This window comes from Centroberyx affinis, unplaced genomic scaffold, assembly GCF_046629955.1.
Source record: "Centroberyx affinis isolate AG114_WGS23_722 - 3 ecotype Tasmania unplaced genomic scaffold, CSIRO-AGI_Caff_v1 ptg008366l_1, whole genome shotgun sequence".
Classification (NCBI taxonomy): domain Eukaryota; kingdom Metazoa; phylum Chordata; class Actinopteri; order Beryciformes; family Berycidae; genus Centroberyx; species Centroberyx affinis.
The window spans coordinates 78,373-92,826 of record NW_027284156.1 but is presented as its reverse complement, the minus strand read 5'-3'; the positions used below and the strand labels follow the sequence as shown (position 1 = coordinate 92,826).

General features: G+C 43.8%; 1 protein-coding gene across 1 annotated transcript in view; it reads left to right on the top strand.

Moving 5' to 3' along the window:
- Positions 1–14,454, top strand: part of LOC139640113 (homer protein homolog 3-like) — a 61,483-nt gene that overhangs the window by 18,694 nt on the left and 28,335 nt on the right. The window contains exons 2-4 of the mRNA XM_071514281.1: positions 5,351–5,507; positions 6,846–6,977; positions 7,482–7,589. Coding sequence (XP_071370382.1) covers positions 5,351–5,507; positions 6,846–6,977; positions 7,482–7,589 — 397 coding nt within the window. The remainder of the gene's footprint in view (positions 1–5,350; positions 5,508–6,845; positions 6,978–7,481; positions 7,590–14,454) is intronic.

Below are 14,454 nucleotides of genomic sequence, written 5' to 3'. Positions count from 1 at the left end.
CGGAGGTAGAAATAATCTCATTGCTTGAGTTCAGTGGGCGGAGCCAAAGAGCCACAGTAACACACTATCGATAACTTTGTTATTCTGTCGCTAGATTTAGTGGCTTTTCAGATCTGCCAGGCAACCAATCTAGTGTTTTATGCCGACCACAGGAACAAAGTGTCAACTCAATGTATTTGGTGAAGTCTGTGCGGCTGATGACGATTTGCACTACTTGCTTGTGCTTCCCATACAAACTGCGGCCCCTCCCTCCACTGAGACAGGGACTGTTTGCCTGGGTCCAGACCTTTGAATCCGCCCGCTCCACCGAGTTGACTGATTCTGGTCTGGCATCATGACATGAAACCGCAGTTTCTCTAGGTTTAAAAATCGACCGGTCCAATGAGTGCCGGGGGGGACTAACGATTAGCCAATCAGCGCCACAGGCGGGACTAATGCCGTTGTCAAGCTGTTGTCAATCTGTGTGCCGGAACCAAGGAGGAGTAATAACAACAATGCCGACCGCTGTAGACAAGATAGACGCTGCTATCCAGGCTGTTCTAAATCGATCAAAAGTACCAATTACTTTGAAATCCGAACAGCACTCTGCTTTGAAGGCATTTATTCAAAGGGGAGATGTTTTTTTCCCATCAGTGTCGACTTAAAATGACGTTAGATTCAGGCGGATACGTCGGTCTCTAGTGATTGGTTAGGGAAAATCGAATCCCCCTCCCCCACGGAAATCGGTTAGAGTGGAGGCAATGTCAGACTGAAGATGGAGATGGAGTGGAACGAGTTGACAGTTCTGTCTGATATCAGGCAAAGGGACTGTAGCATATAAACTGATTTGCAAAATTGAAGTTGTCAACACTGAAGTAACGTTACACTGAAGCTACTTCAGTGGTTTTTGTGAGCACTTAAAATGGAGCGATGCCTCCTTGCCCCCCGTCACAGGCTGCATGTGAACAGTTCAACCTTTTCATGTTGTACCAGAACCATTGAGCTAGTTAGCCTGGCTGACCTTCCAAGTTCAAACTAGTTATAAGCCTATAACTATCTAGGTAAGCCAGTTAGCTAGCTGCTGACCTTCCAACATCAGAATGTCATGGTCAGGAATGAATGAAAAAATAAGTTATTGCCATTTTTATTTTTATTTTGACCAAAGTTTAACTAAAACTACCATCTGCTCCAGCAGTCAGAACAGCCTCCACAGAACATCAGTATGTTGAACTTTGAGGTGAGAAGAAGTGTATTAAAGGTATAATATGTAACATTTCCGCATTAAAATATCTAAAAATGACTAGACCTATGTTGTATATTTTTTTGAGTTGTGTACTTACATTATCCCAAATGTTTCCATCAATGTTCAAACCCAGAGAAATCCCTAATTTTATTCAAGGTAACGGTGCGTTTCATTTGGTCTCCTGTCATGGCGTCATATCCCCTTTACCCCCTAACTTCCTGTCATGGCGTCATATCCCCTCTACCCCCTAACTTCCTGTCATGACGTCATATCCCCTTTACCCCCTAACTTCCTGTCATGGCGTCACATCCCCTTTCCCCCTAACTTCCGGGGGAAACACGGGAAACACCAGATGATCCGTCAGAGAGTGAGGAAGGAAGTCGGCCAACTAGCTAGCTAGCCGCTCTAGCCGCTCTGTTGTTTTTTTCATTCTGTTGTTTTTATCGCTCACTCGTGACCATGATCACGATTATTCATTCCTGTTTGCTGCGTTCTGTCTCCGAAGCTGTCCCCGTAAAAAGAAAAACTCCCATGATCCCACGCTACTTCATGACGTCATCAAACTACGTCTTTTGTTATTGTTTTGATTGAGAGACGCCTAGAGGCAGAGATTACATACTGTGCGTTTAAAGCTTCCTTTGTGCCCTGACTTCCCTCTGTAGTAAACTCAACCCCCTCGCTGTCAGATGCAGAAGTCCTGTTTGTTGTGGCTCTGTTTACAGCTGTCAGGAGCCACAGCAAATAATCTGTCTGACTGAGAGACGAGTGTTATGATGTCGACTCAGCTCTATTTCACCCAAGTGTAAGACGACCGGGCCGGCTGCTGCTGCTGTGGTGCAATACAGTACAGGACAGATGCAATACTGACACTGGGATATCAGCTTGATTCCAGGCTAAAGAAAGGCAGCGTTATTAGAATATTTCCAACAGTAACATCATCAATAAATCCAAAACCAGAGCCAAGTGTAACAGAAAACACAGTATTGTAATATTTTTTTTCCACGACACTGTATCGATTTTCCAGACCCTTGTATCGATACATTAAAAAAAAAATTATTCATGTTTTAAACAGATTTAAAATGTCCTTAAATTTCCCTCGAATCCCTTTGAATTAAATAGTTTTGACTCAATTTGTCCGCTGAGTTATCAATATAATGTGATGTACATATTAGACTACCAGGTGGTACACAGCAAGTTGTATTTTCAGCTCTATTTTTTAATTTTCAGTAAATTATGTAGAGTATTGAAATGTATCGCAATATGTATCGTGATACAATCGTATCGTGACCCATGTATCGTGATACATATCATATCGTGAGGTCCTTGCCAATACCCAGCCTTACCAGAAATCAAAGCAAAGTGACTTTAATTTTCTAGCCTTTTTCACACAGACAGATGTGAGATTCCTCTAATTGGGAGAATGGCTTATATCTCAGTCGTTTCTGTCCAGTGACCCAAACTAACGGTCTGCAGTAATGAGTCAGACGAGTCGTTTTCGGTTGGTACTGCATCGGTATCTGCAGTTAGAGAGACATTCGAGAGGCGTTATAATACCCTGAACTACACCTCTGCTTCCTCGGCTGTGCTGCTCCTCCATTGTCTTCACCGGCTTCAGTAATCCGTGTTCAAACAATCACAACTATTGTTTGTATGCAAATGTAACACCAGGCAAATCCAGCAGCAACAATGCATTGTATAGGCGGTCCTGGCCTTTACACAGTTATTTCTGTTCTGTAAGACAAAGAACAAAGCATCCTCCCAGCAGAAACTGTCCTCATTAACGTCAGTATATCTAATTGACCCGCGAAGGAAACGGCTCATTGCATACATTAACATTATGTAATCTCTATTAGCGGTGTAATGTTGCGTTCACAAAAAAAAAACCCTTTGTACTCCCCTCAGCATCTTCAGTTAATGCATGTGAGCCTGTATCTACTGGAGCTCTAAGTACTCTGTGTGTTCATCCCCTCTTCAAATACAGCAGGACAATTAAGCGGATTGCTGGCGGTTTGCAAATCTGGAGGTTCATTTACGCAGACGGCCGGCCTCATTACACAACGGGGACACCGACGACCTCCAGCTCTCTGAAAACACAATCGAATCTATTGTCGTCCATTTGGAAATTGAGAGTGTTTTTTGTCCCTATTCAGATTTTTTCTGTGAGCGCTGTCAGATTCCTAAGTGCTGTATTTTCATTTTTACAAAGTATTACATAGGCGTTATGGGAACACTGCTGTGTGTGAGTCAACACATTTTTTATCATGGCCGCCCTCAGTGGGAATCTAACTCGTACCCCAGGCAGTGTTAGTGCCTTGCTCTGCCCATTGAACTACACTACACACCATTTGTGGCTCAATATCTCAAGGACAGATGATCCCATTGTCAAAAATTAAAGTTATGATGTACTGTAAAATTAAAGGAACAAAGCAAACATATCAACAAAGCAGTGGCTGGAGTAAAGGGAAGACTCGCACCGCTGGTCGCATTAAGCCAACAGCTCATTAAAGCTGATTAAATATTAATTAAGCAGCAACAAACTGGAGGTTGTGTGATATCGGTGTTATTGGCACTGGTGTGCTAGTAACCACGAAATAACACAACCTCCAGTGTGTGACTGCATTTAAACAACATTTACAACATTTTTACGATAACGGTAAACATTCAACAAAGATACAGGCTTTGGGTTTTCATTTAATCATTTTGTTTCCCCTTTGCTAAGTAATAAACATCCTTGCATGCTTCATTCCATAGTTAGATACAGAGTTAATAAATTAAATGTAAACAAGGCGGAGCGATACCATTGGAGTTATAATGTACAGCTTTATTGTGCTCATAAGCAGTCATGGAACGCTTCCAAGTGGTTGGGGAGGCCAGAACTGTCCGGCGTGCAGTGGAGTCCATTCATTCCTGATTATGGACTCCTCGAAGGGCATTATCCTGCTTATACCATGGTCACTTGCCAAAGAAAAAAAATTAAGACCGTATATTTTATATATTTTTAAATTTTCATGCGTTTTGTAATCAAAATCTAAAGTTTTTCAGAAGCCATAACTCAGTTTCCCTGGTAACACCTGAGGGTTTGACTAATACCTGGAACAATCATTACCATCCCATAAGGTTCTTATGCAATGGAAACGTTGTTCACTCCTCCAGTAAATAGGTCGAACCTTAGATAGGACTTGGCAGCGGGAGATATTTCTAGTCCGCTCAGCTCATAGAACCCTTCGGCTCAGCTATGAGCCAGAAAGCTAACGTTATGCTAGCAACATTCAAAGTCAATAACAAACAGTAAATATAATTTGACAGTATGTTTAACAACAAGACTAGCTAGCTATCCAGCCATGTCATTGTCACCAAATCAATATCAAGATTTTCACGAACAAATGAACAGAGTAAACGAAGGCTTTGACTGCGTCCCTGTTGCTATGGTTACTCATTTTAGATACAGGCTGATGCTACGTAGCCAGCGCATTAATTTAGAGCAGTGAACAGACAGTTTCACTGGAACTACTTAGTAGGTGTCCATTATCAGGAATTAATGGACACCCTGCAGCCAATCACAATCAAGTATTCACCCAGACCATGGTATAAAATTCAAAAGTGTAAGTGTAGCTAGCTTGCTACCTAGCCACTGTCACCAATTTGCTGAATTTGTTGCTAGATATGGCGACTTTTCACTTTTCTCCTGGCAACTTTATTTCTTAAAAGCGACCAGCAACAAATCTACTGACTTTTTCTGAACACTGGGAAAAATGTTGATGTGTTGACTCGCACTCTACCGCCAGAGCTATTACAGACTGGATGCTCTAGATCAGTGGTTCTCAACGTGGAGTCCGGGGACCACCAGGGGTCCTCGAGGGGATTCCAGGGGGTCCCCAGCAAATTGATGAATTGTTAAACTTCACCATTATTTCATTTAGACAAAATCTCATCAAATGGGGGTCTGTGGCTCTAATGTGGACTAAATTAGGGGTTCTCGATATGAAGAGGTTGAGAGTCACTGCTCTAGATGTTGGAGACAGTGAGGTATAAGCTGACCCTGTCCCTGTCCCTGTCCCTGTCCCTGTCCCTGTCCCTGTCCCTGTCCCTGTCCCTGTCCCTGTCCCTGTCCCGGCTGTGTGTCTGCAGGGAGCAGCCCATCTTCAGCTCCAGAGCTCATGTCTTCCAGATCGACCCGGCCACCAAGCGGAACTGGCTGCCGGCCAGCAAGCACGCCGTCACCGTGTCCTTCTTCTATGATGCCAACCGCAGCGTCTACCGCATCATCAGCGTGGGCGGGACTAAGGTGGGACACACCCCCTAACCCCCTCCACCCCCCCACCCCCCTCTTAGACACGTACATGCATGCATACTTTCATGCAGTGATAGGGCTACTTGTTCACTCATGCAGAATACACATCATACACACATTACACATGTATATCACACACAAGCATGTATAGTACATACAGTAGCATATACAGTATACACACACACACACACACATCGTTGAACTTGTCCACATATACATGATCATTTGTTATCCTCTCAAGCGTGACATCATGTGAAAATGAATAGGAGTGTGAAATTATGTTAATGCCTTTAGCTACGTGCAATGCTAATATTGACATTCCTGTATTCTGTATTTCTTCAATGAAAAAAATTATTGGCTAGTCATACTTGGCTTAGCATTCCAATATTTTGTGGCTTTATCAAGAGAGGATAATCCAACTTCCACACCATAGTTGTTAGATGTTAAAATATGTAATAACTTCAGCATATGTCATTTCTGACATTGTTTAAGAACAGGACTAGTGGCAAATGGGATCCAAAAATCCCATTAATTTTCACCACAGGAGAAAGAATATAATCCGGATATAATATCAAAGTCCTTGAAAACACTTGAGAGGTCTATTCAGAAAACACATCTCACACGCACACACACACACACACACACACACACACACACACACCTCCTTATCCTGTCTGTAGCGTCTGTGTGTCCTGGTTCCTGCTGCTCAGTACTAACGAGGGTCTGGGAGTAACAGATTACATGTAACTGGATTACAGTAATCTGGCTACACACTGCAAAAAACAGCAATTTTTCACAACTCATTTAGTTTCATATTCAGTCTTCAAATCTTATTTTTCTTAAACAAGAGAAACATTCTGCAGTGAGGAGAGATAACTCCACTTGTTTCTAATGCAGCTTCACTTGTTTCAGGAATTTTCTAGAAATGAGAGTCAGTCTGTTGAAACCAGTCAGAATAAGGCAGATCACTGCACTGCTGTCAAGAAAATGACTCTTGATTCTACTAAATTCTGGACACAAGTTGATTTGCATTGGAAACAAGTGAAATGATCTCAACCCATTGGCAAAAAAAAAATTTAAATTAAACTGAACATTTCTAGGACTAATAATCGACTAAATGACTTGTTCAGATGATTTTTTGGCAGTGCAAACATAGTAAATGTAGTCAGTTACCATTTGAGTATTCATGTTTAATACGCTCCATTTGCTTTACGTTGATAAATATCCAGTTCTTCTTTGCTGGATCCTGTTATTCACCACAGCAGCGTCCCAGTTCCCCCACTGGGATCATTCAGGTTTCGTCTGATCTGCTTTTCTTCTCCGTGGTGACAGGCCATCATCAACAGCACCATCACCCCCAACATGACCTTCACCAAAACCTCCCAGAAGTTTGGCCAGTGGGCGGACAGCCGGGCCAACACCGTGTACGGCCTGGGCTTCTCCACCGAGCAGCAGCTGCAGCAGGTGAGGGGGGTGGGGGGGTGGGGTGGGGGGGTAGAGGTCTGCACGGGCCTGGAAATGAAGCCCAGCTCGTGATATTCAGGCCCGACCCGAAACTAAGCCCAACTGTAACGCAAACCCAACCCAAAACCCGAAATCAAAACGTTCCTATTTAAAAGTCATAGCCTCGTGGTCCGTGTATTTTTCGGTCGTTCTATTTGCTTTCCAGAAACAGAAATTTAAAAAATCCACATCAAAATCCACAAATGAAAAACGGAAATAGAAGGCATTTTACGTTTTGCTGGTCAGAAACGGCAGATACTACAACAATTATAAAGGACTTGATTTTCCCTTTATCATTTGTAAAACAGAAAATGAAGTAGTAAAACAAAAATGGAGAGAGAGAGAGAGAGAGAGGGAGACTTTCCCTTCAGCCATGAGTTTTCAGATTAGGATGGCAGACAGAGACTCAGCCTTCCCTTCATGATTCCCTCCTCTCCTCTCCTCTCCTCTCCTCTCCCCCTCCAGTTCTCGGAGCAGTTTAAGGAGGTGAAGGAGGCGGCTCGTCTGGCCAGGGAGAAATCCCAGGAGAGGTTTGAGCTGGCGAACCCCGCGCTGAACATCGCCGCCCCGCAGGTGAGTCCTGGAGCTGCAGCTGTTCTTCTCATCTGCGACATTTTCATATGAAGAGATGTGCGCTGATCTATCACTGACTGCCACTCATCTATCTCCAGTTCATAAAGCTTTTCCACTGTCTGTTCTAAACAGCCGGTGCCTGGTAGCTCTTTCCTGGGAAAAATCCTCTGCCGCACAGGAAGTGATGTGTTTTACGTTTCCCGGTTTGTTTGGAATCAACAGAAGAAGAAGAACTGGGTAGTTAGCATGAGCAGCGATAGCCACCATGGCTGAACAGACAGAGAAAAGAGAAACTCAAACTGCATCAACAGAAAATCTAAGCTCCGCCCCCACACTGTTTGATTGACAGGTGATCTGTGGGAAGAGCAGTGCAGAAACACCACAGTGAGGCTGAGGGACAAAGATGGAGACTGAATATAAAAAAAAGAGCATCTTGAAGATTAGCACTTTAAAGCTCCCAGGAGGGTTTAGGCAGTCAGCACTGCCTAATTACACACAGTGTAATTTCATTCAGTGTAATTAGGAATTAGGTTCTTCTCCACGTCTCCCGCTGAGTCACACACACACACACACACACACACACACACACACACTCTTTACACACCGGTGTTTGATTAGATCACATGAAACTTCATCGTTTCCCTGTGGGGAAACTGGGTCATCTCATCAGCAGAGGATCAGATACAGATAAGAATGAGACAAATAGGGAGTACTGCAGATAATACAACAGTATACAATAATACACAAAATAATAATGATAACACAACAAGTAATTACACCAACCAAACATTCTGTCTATGTTTACATGCGCACTAATACTGGGAGTAATCAGCTTAAGGTAATATTTTGATTACAGTGTTTACATGGTTTGAAGTTATGTGATTTCTCTAGTTACTCGGTTTACATGGATTCATTTAATAACCGCTCTGCCGCTCAGCACTCCACTGCACTGCACCCAGGGGCGGACTTACAGATTTGGGGGCTCTAGGCAAAGGCAAGCATGGGCCCCCCCAAACTTCACCCTTTTCAATCCATCTTTCTTCACATTAAGACCAAGTTATCAAGGTTCCCACGGGTCCTTGAAATCCTTGATGGTTTGTGAATTTGAGAAAAAAAAATCAAGGCCTTGAAAGAAAATAAACATCAATAGACATGGGTCATTGAAAGTACTTGAATTTATATATTTTGTGCAAGAATAGAAATTGAAGTTCTTTTGATATTTTTTTTTACTTAATGTTAGTAAGTAGGCTTCGTTCTGCTGTCTGCATGTGTGTCTCCTGCCGTCTGTGTTCCTTGTTTCACTCGCCACCTGCCTGGAGGAAGTGCAACGGTCACCTGCGTGCATGAGTGACTGAAGTGGAATATTCTCAGTGTTGTAACAGTAATTAACCTCGATCCGTGTCTCAAACTGTGCCGTGTTGGGTCCTTGAATATTGAGGGAATTGGGGCGGGAAAGTCATTGAAAAGTCCTTGAATTTGATGTTTAAGAAGGTGTGGGAGCCCTGAGTTATACTTCTGCCTCAAAGTGTTGCTCTAGCTACCTACAGCGGTCCGAGCGTTTATAGTTCTGCGTTGGTGATTTTGTGCCTAGAACACCGAAACACTAGACAGCAGTGTGGAGCTTTGTTAACACAGCAGTAATAACAGAAGTGTTTACGTTCTCTGAAGCTCATGTTGTGGATATTTCAGTTCATCTGGTGTCTTTAAAACTGGGAGATGAGCTGTCGTCCAGATGAACATATCTGAACCTCCTCAGCTCGTCTCTCTTCCATCTGCTGCATGTTGTCTTCACTATCGGCCCACAGCGACCCATACAGGAGGAGGAGACACCGAGCGGCCAATCACAGCTCTTGCGGTCTTGCGTCACCCTATTGAATTTTTGGGGAGGAGCTTAAGCTACAGCAGCACCGCAAAGACCTATGGTGGTACAATGCAGACGTATAAACTGGCCTTTACCTTCATGTAACGGCTGGACAAGAACTCTGGAGCTGATCTGTCCTGACTTACAAAACAATGATACTCACCATAATTTGATGCTACTCACCATTCTCTTCATCTTCATCATTATTCTCACTATTTCTCATGTTTCCGGCAGCACACTCACCATCAGTGTTGCTGTTGGAGTGAACGCTTGCTTCACTGACTCTGAGCTCACAGGCAGCAGGAATATCACTAGCAGCAAACACAAGCAGCAGTTGATTCTTGGATGAGAGAAAGTTGTCAGCAAAGCTTTTGTTTTCCTCGCTCTTTTTTGTTTGTCTGTGCCACTTGGGTAGTTTCGCTTCATTTTTTTTTTTTGACTTCTCTCACAACAAGTGCTACAGAGGCGAGGAAATGAGTCAGCAGGTTTTGATAAAAATAGACCAAGAGGCCAAAACCACCAGTGAATCCTGAAGTTCAGTTCCTCTAACGTCCGCTAGAGTCCGGCTCCAAAAAGACTCCAAACCGCCCAACTCCATGAAGTCAACGGACCACAACACAACTTTTGCTAAAAATATGAAGTCAATAAATTTTTTTCCACAAGAGGCTTTGGTCTCAGTAGCTAATTTCACTTCTTCTAATGTGTGTACTTATGGATATTTTCAAAATAATCATGCCATTAACAGGATTTATACCATGGTCTGGGTGAATACTCGATTCTGATTGGCTGCAGGGTGTCCATTAATTCCTGATAATGGACACCTACTAAATAGTTCTAGTGAAACTGTCTGTTCACCGTTCTAAATTAATGCGCTGGCTACGTAGCATCAGCCTGTATCTAAAATGAGTAACCATAGCAACAGGGACGCAGTCAAAGCCTCCGTTTACAATTTGTATGTTGGTGAAAATCTTGATATTGATTTGGGGACAAATTATATTTACTGTTTGTTATTGACTTTGAATGTTGCTAGCATAACATTAGCTTTCTGGCTCATAGCTGAGCCAAAGGGTTCTATGAGCTGAGCGGACTAGAAATATCTCCCACTGCCAAGTCCTATCTAAGGTTCGTCCTATTTACTGGAGCAGTGAACAACGTTTCCATTGCATAAGAACCTTATGGGATGGTAATGGTTGTTCCAGGTATTAGTCAAACCCGAGTTATGGCTTGTGAAAAACTTTAGATTTTGATTACAAAACGCATGAAAATATAAATTAATGGTCTTCATTTTTTTTTCTTTGGCAAGTGACCATGGTATAAGCAGGATAATGGCCTTCGAGGTGTCCATTATTAGGAATTAATGGACTCCCTGTCATCCATTAATTCCTGATAATGGACACCTCATCGGGCATTATCCCTTACATAATGGATATAAAATGGGTTGTTTTCCTAGTGATTGACAGATCAACGATTACGGGCCAATAGTAGGTGGAGCTGTGGCTCTGCAGACGACCCAAACTCCGCCCCCTCCACCTTGGCTCCGCCCTCTGCCTCTGTTTGGCTGCTCCGGGTCCAAACATCGTCAACATGGCACCGACCGTAAACGCAATCTCCAGGCTTCAAAACCCTTCAGAGGCCAATGGGTGACATCACACTCACTACTCCATCAGTTTTACAGTCTGTGGGACGGACACAGGGATCGGACCTGTGACTCTCAGGTTACGGGACGCGCTCTCTAACCCCGGGTCGGTGCGACAGAGCGGAGCGGCGGTACCCAGAGGACCGAGCTGCCGTCCGGACGTTTCTATTTTAAACACACGCAGAATCATGTGGGATTAGATGGATCCCCCCCATCTGGCCGCTCCATTATTTCCCCATTGGCTAACTCCATTAAAGGATTACATGCATGAAAAATGGAGACGGGAGGCGGAAAGAGACGCTGGCTCCGAAGGTGTACGGAGGGACAGAAATGGCTTCGACTGAAAGAAAGAGGAATGAGGGAGCAGGAGAATGAAGAGGAAAAGGAGGAAGATAGAGGGGGAGGGGGAGTTGGGGGGGGGGTGAATCATCTATAATTGAAAGGAATCTGGGCTGCTGTTGAAAGGACAATGACCGGCTTTTATCTGCCAGTGTCTGTGATTTCTTGGTGGACGTGATAACTTTCAAGTTCTGTTGGAGAAGTGAGAGTTTGTTCACAATTGGAACTTTTTCTCCTTCACTTCCTCCCTGTCTATAAGCAGCCACTTTATTACTCAGAATGAAATCAGGGTTAAGGACACTCAGAGATAATCTTCCGCTGGCTGAGTCTGGGTTAGAAAACAGTCTGTACATGGAGGAAACAATGTTAAATGCAAATTAATCGCTTTTTGGGAAGCTACTGAGCCGCTCTGCCTGTCTGTTTTAATAGGAAACCATGTGTTGGATAAGAGTCTGTCTGGTTGTTGTGGCAACGTGAATTGAACCCTGGGTAGAGTGTGTGTGTGTGTGTGTGTGCGTCTCTGGGTGTGTGTGTATGTGTGTGTGTGTGTGTGAATGTGCGTCTCTGGGTGTGTCTTTGTGTCTGCGCATGCATACGTGTGAGTGTGTGCGTCTCTATGTGTCTGTACTTGTCCTTGTGTGCATTGTCTGTTTGTGTGTGTGTGTCTGACTGGTTATATGTGTGTGTGTTTATGCGAGTGCATGTGTGTGGTGTGTGTGTTTGTCTCACTCGAGTGTGTGTGTGTGTGTGTGTGTGTGCATTTCTGTCTGTGTCGCTCTTTCATTGTATTTTAATAGTAATTTCTGCCAAGTAATAGGAATCTGTTGCGTGATAAGTGTCTGTTTGGTTGTTGTGGCAACATGAATTGAACCCAGGATTGAGTGAGTGAGTGTGAGAGTGTGAGTGTGAGTGTGAGTGTGAGAGTGAGAGTGAGAGTGAGAGTGAGAGTGAGAGTGAGAGTGAGAGTGTGAGAGTGAGAGTGTCAACAATGAGCCATCCATCTAGGTGAGTGAGTGAGTGTGTGAGTGAGTGAGTGAGCGTGTGAGTGAGTGAGTGACAACAATGAGCCATCCATCTAGGTGAGTGAGTGAGTGAGTGAGTGAGTGACAACAATGAGCCATCCATCTAGGTGAGTGAGTGAGTGAGTGACAACAATGAGCCATCCATCTAGGTGAGTGAGTGAGTGAGTGTGTGAGTGTTTGAGTGAATGAGTGAGTGAGTGACAACAATGAGCCATCCATCTAGGTGAGTGAGTGAGTGCCAACAATGAGCCATTCATCTGAGTGAGTGAGTGAGTGAGTGACAACAATGAGCCATTCATCTGAGTGAATGAGTGAGTGAGTGAGTGCCAACAATGAGCCATTCGAGCGAGTGAGTGAGTGAATGAATGAGTGAGTGAGTGAACAATGAGCCATCCATCAGTCAGTAGCGGCAGCAGAGTCAGGCTGCCGGCCTCGACCTCGGCTCCAACACACTCAGATAACAGCTGATGGTTCCTCTGCTCAGTCTGATGATTTAAACGCTGCAGGACACACAGCTGGAACACCAACAAGTCACTGAGACAGACGAGAGGAAAGAAACACTCAGGGCCTGAATCAAGCAATATTTCATCAAACTGACAAAGACGTTTTTTGTTGCATCGTTAGAACAGTATTCATCAAGGTTAGAGTTTTACCAGTCAACTCAGAGTTTGGTAAGTTTATTTATATCACACAATTCATACACAAAGGCAATTCAAAGTGCTTTACACAACGTAAATAACACAGATATGAAATATAGGATAAAATTAATTTAAAAAGAGCTAATAAAGTTTATAAAAAGAAAAAAATGGTGATGGACTGAAGAAGAGAGAAGCATGCTGAGACTGGAAGGTCATAGGTCAGCTCAACAAAAATCACCTTTATTTAAGTGTCATAAGAGTAGATTTGGGGGTACACAGGGGGACGTGACCCCCTGAATTTGCTTGATATCATCAGTTCAGAAAGCAGAATTGTGTCACGATATCCCAAAATCATCATATCATCACCAGAAGCCCTGATGCGTTGTGTAGTAATGTTGTCATGTTAGACAGTTGTACTCGTGTGTGAGATGAATTCTCCGCCCCTTCACTTCTCCACAGGGGTTTCTATATGAACAGTGTGCAGTATCTTCCTTCTTCCTCTGTTATCTTTGGTTTCTCTGCCTTCTGCCCCAGTGCATGCTGGGATAGGCTCTTTTCTGTCGTCCTCCTCCACAGCGAGGTCAGAGGTCAGGGTCGGCCGCAGAACAGCGAGCGGTGGCGTTACATGGTGTCACCATGGCAACCAGTGACCTGGTTGAGTGCAGGATAAGAGTCTGAAAAACCGACTGAGCATGACTTCAGCTCAGCCAAATCACACACACACGCACACACACACACACACACACACACAAATACATATATAAAAACACTCACACACACATGCACACATGGTCAGACATACAGTACACGCATATTAAATCAGTTGTTCTCTCACACAAACACACAGACACACACACACACACACACACACACACACACACACACACACAGAAACCTCACCTGGATGAGGCTGCAGAGTCAGGAGCAGGCAGCCTTGCTTCTATTGATTTCTAGGTAAGACAGCGGCTCTCATTGATTTTGTGAGTCAGGAATGAAAGACAGAGGTGTTGTGGTTGTTCTCACACCTTCTCACATCAGACTCTCCACTGGACTGAAGAACACCAGGCAGCTGACTGCCAGGCACAAACTGCATAATACAGAAATAATGCCTGAGGGAGCGTTCTGATGTACGAGCTGCAGCCAGGTGCTGTGTGTTGTTGGCAGCAGAAGCCCTCAAGCTGTTATAGAGAGCCTAAGCCCCGCCCCTTCCTCTGGACCACCATGGGACCTTATTTCGGAAAAAATATGTACAGTAGTCAACGGCGAGAGACAAATAATTGTTTGATCCCATTTGAATTGTGCCATGAATTACACATATGATGTTTTGTCAATTTAAAAGATAATTTTGCAAATCAAGAAAGTCGCAGTA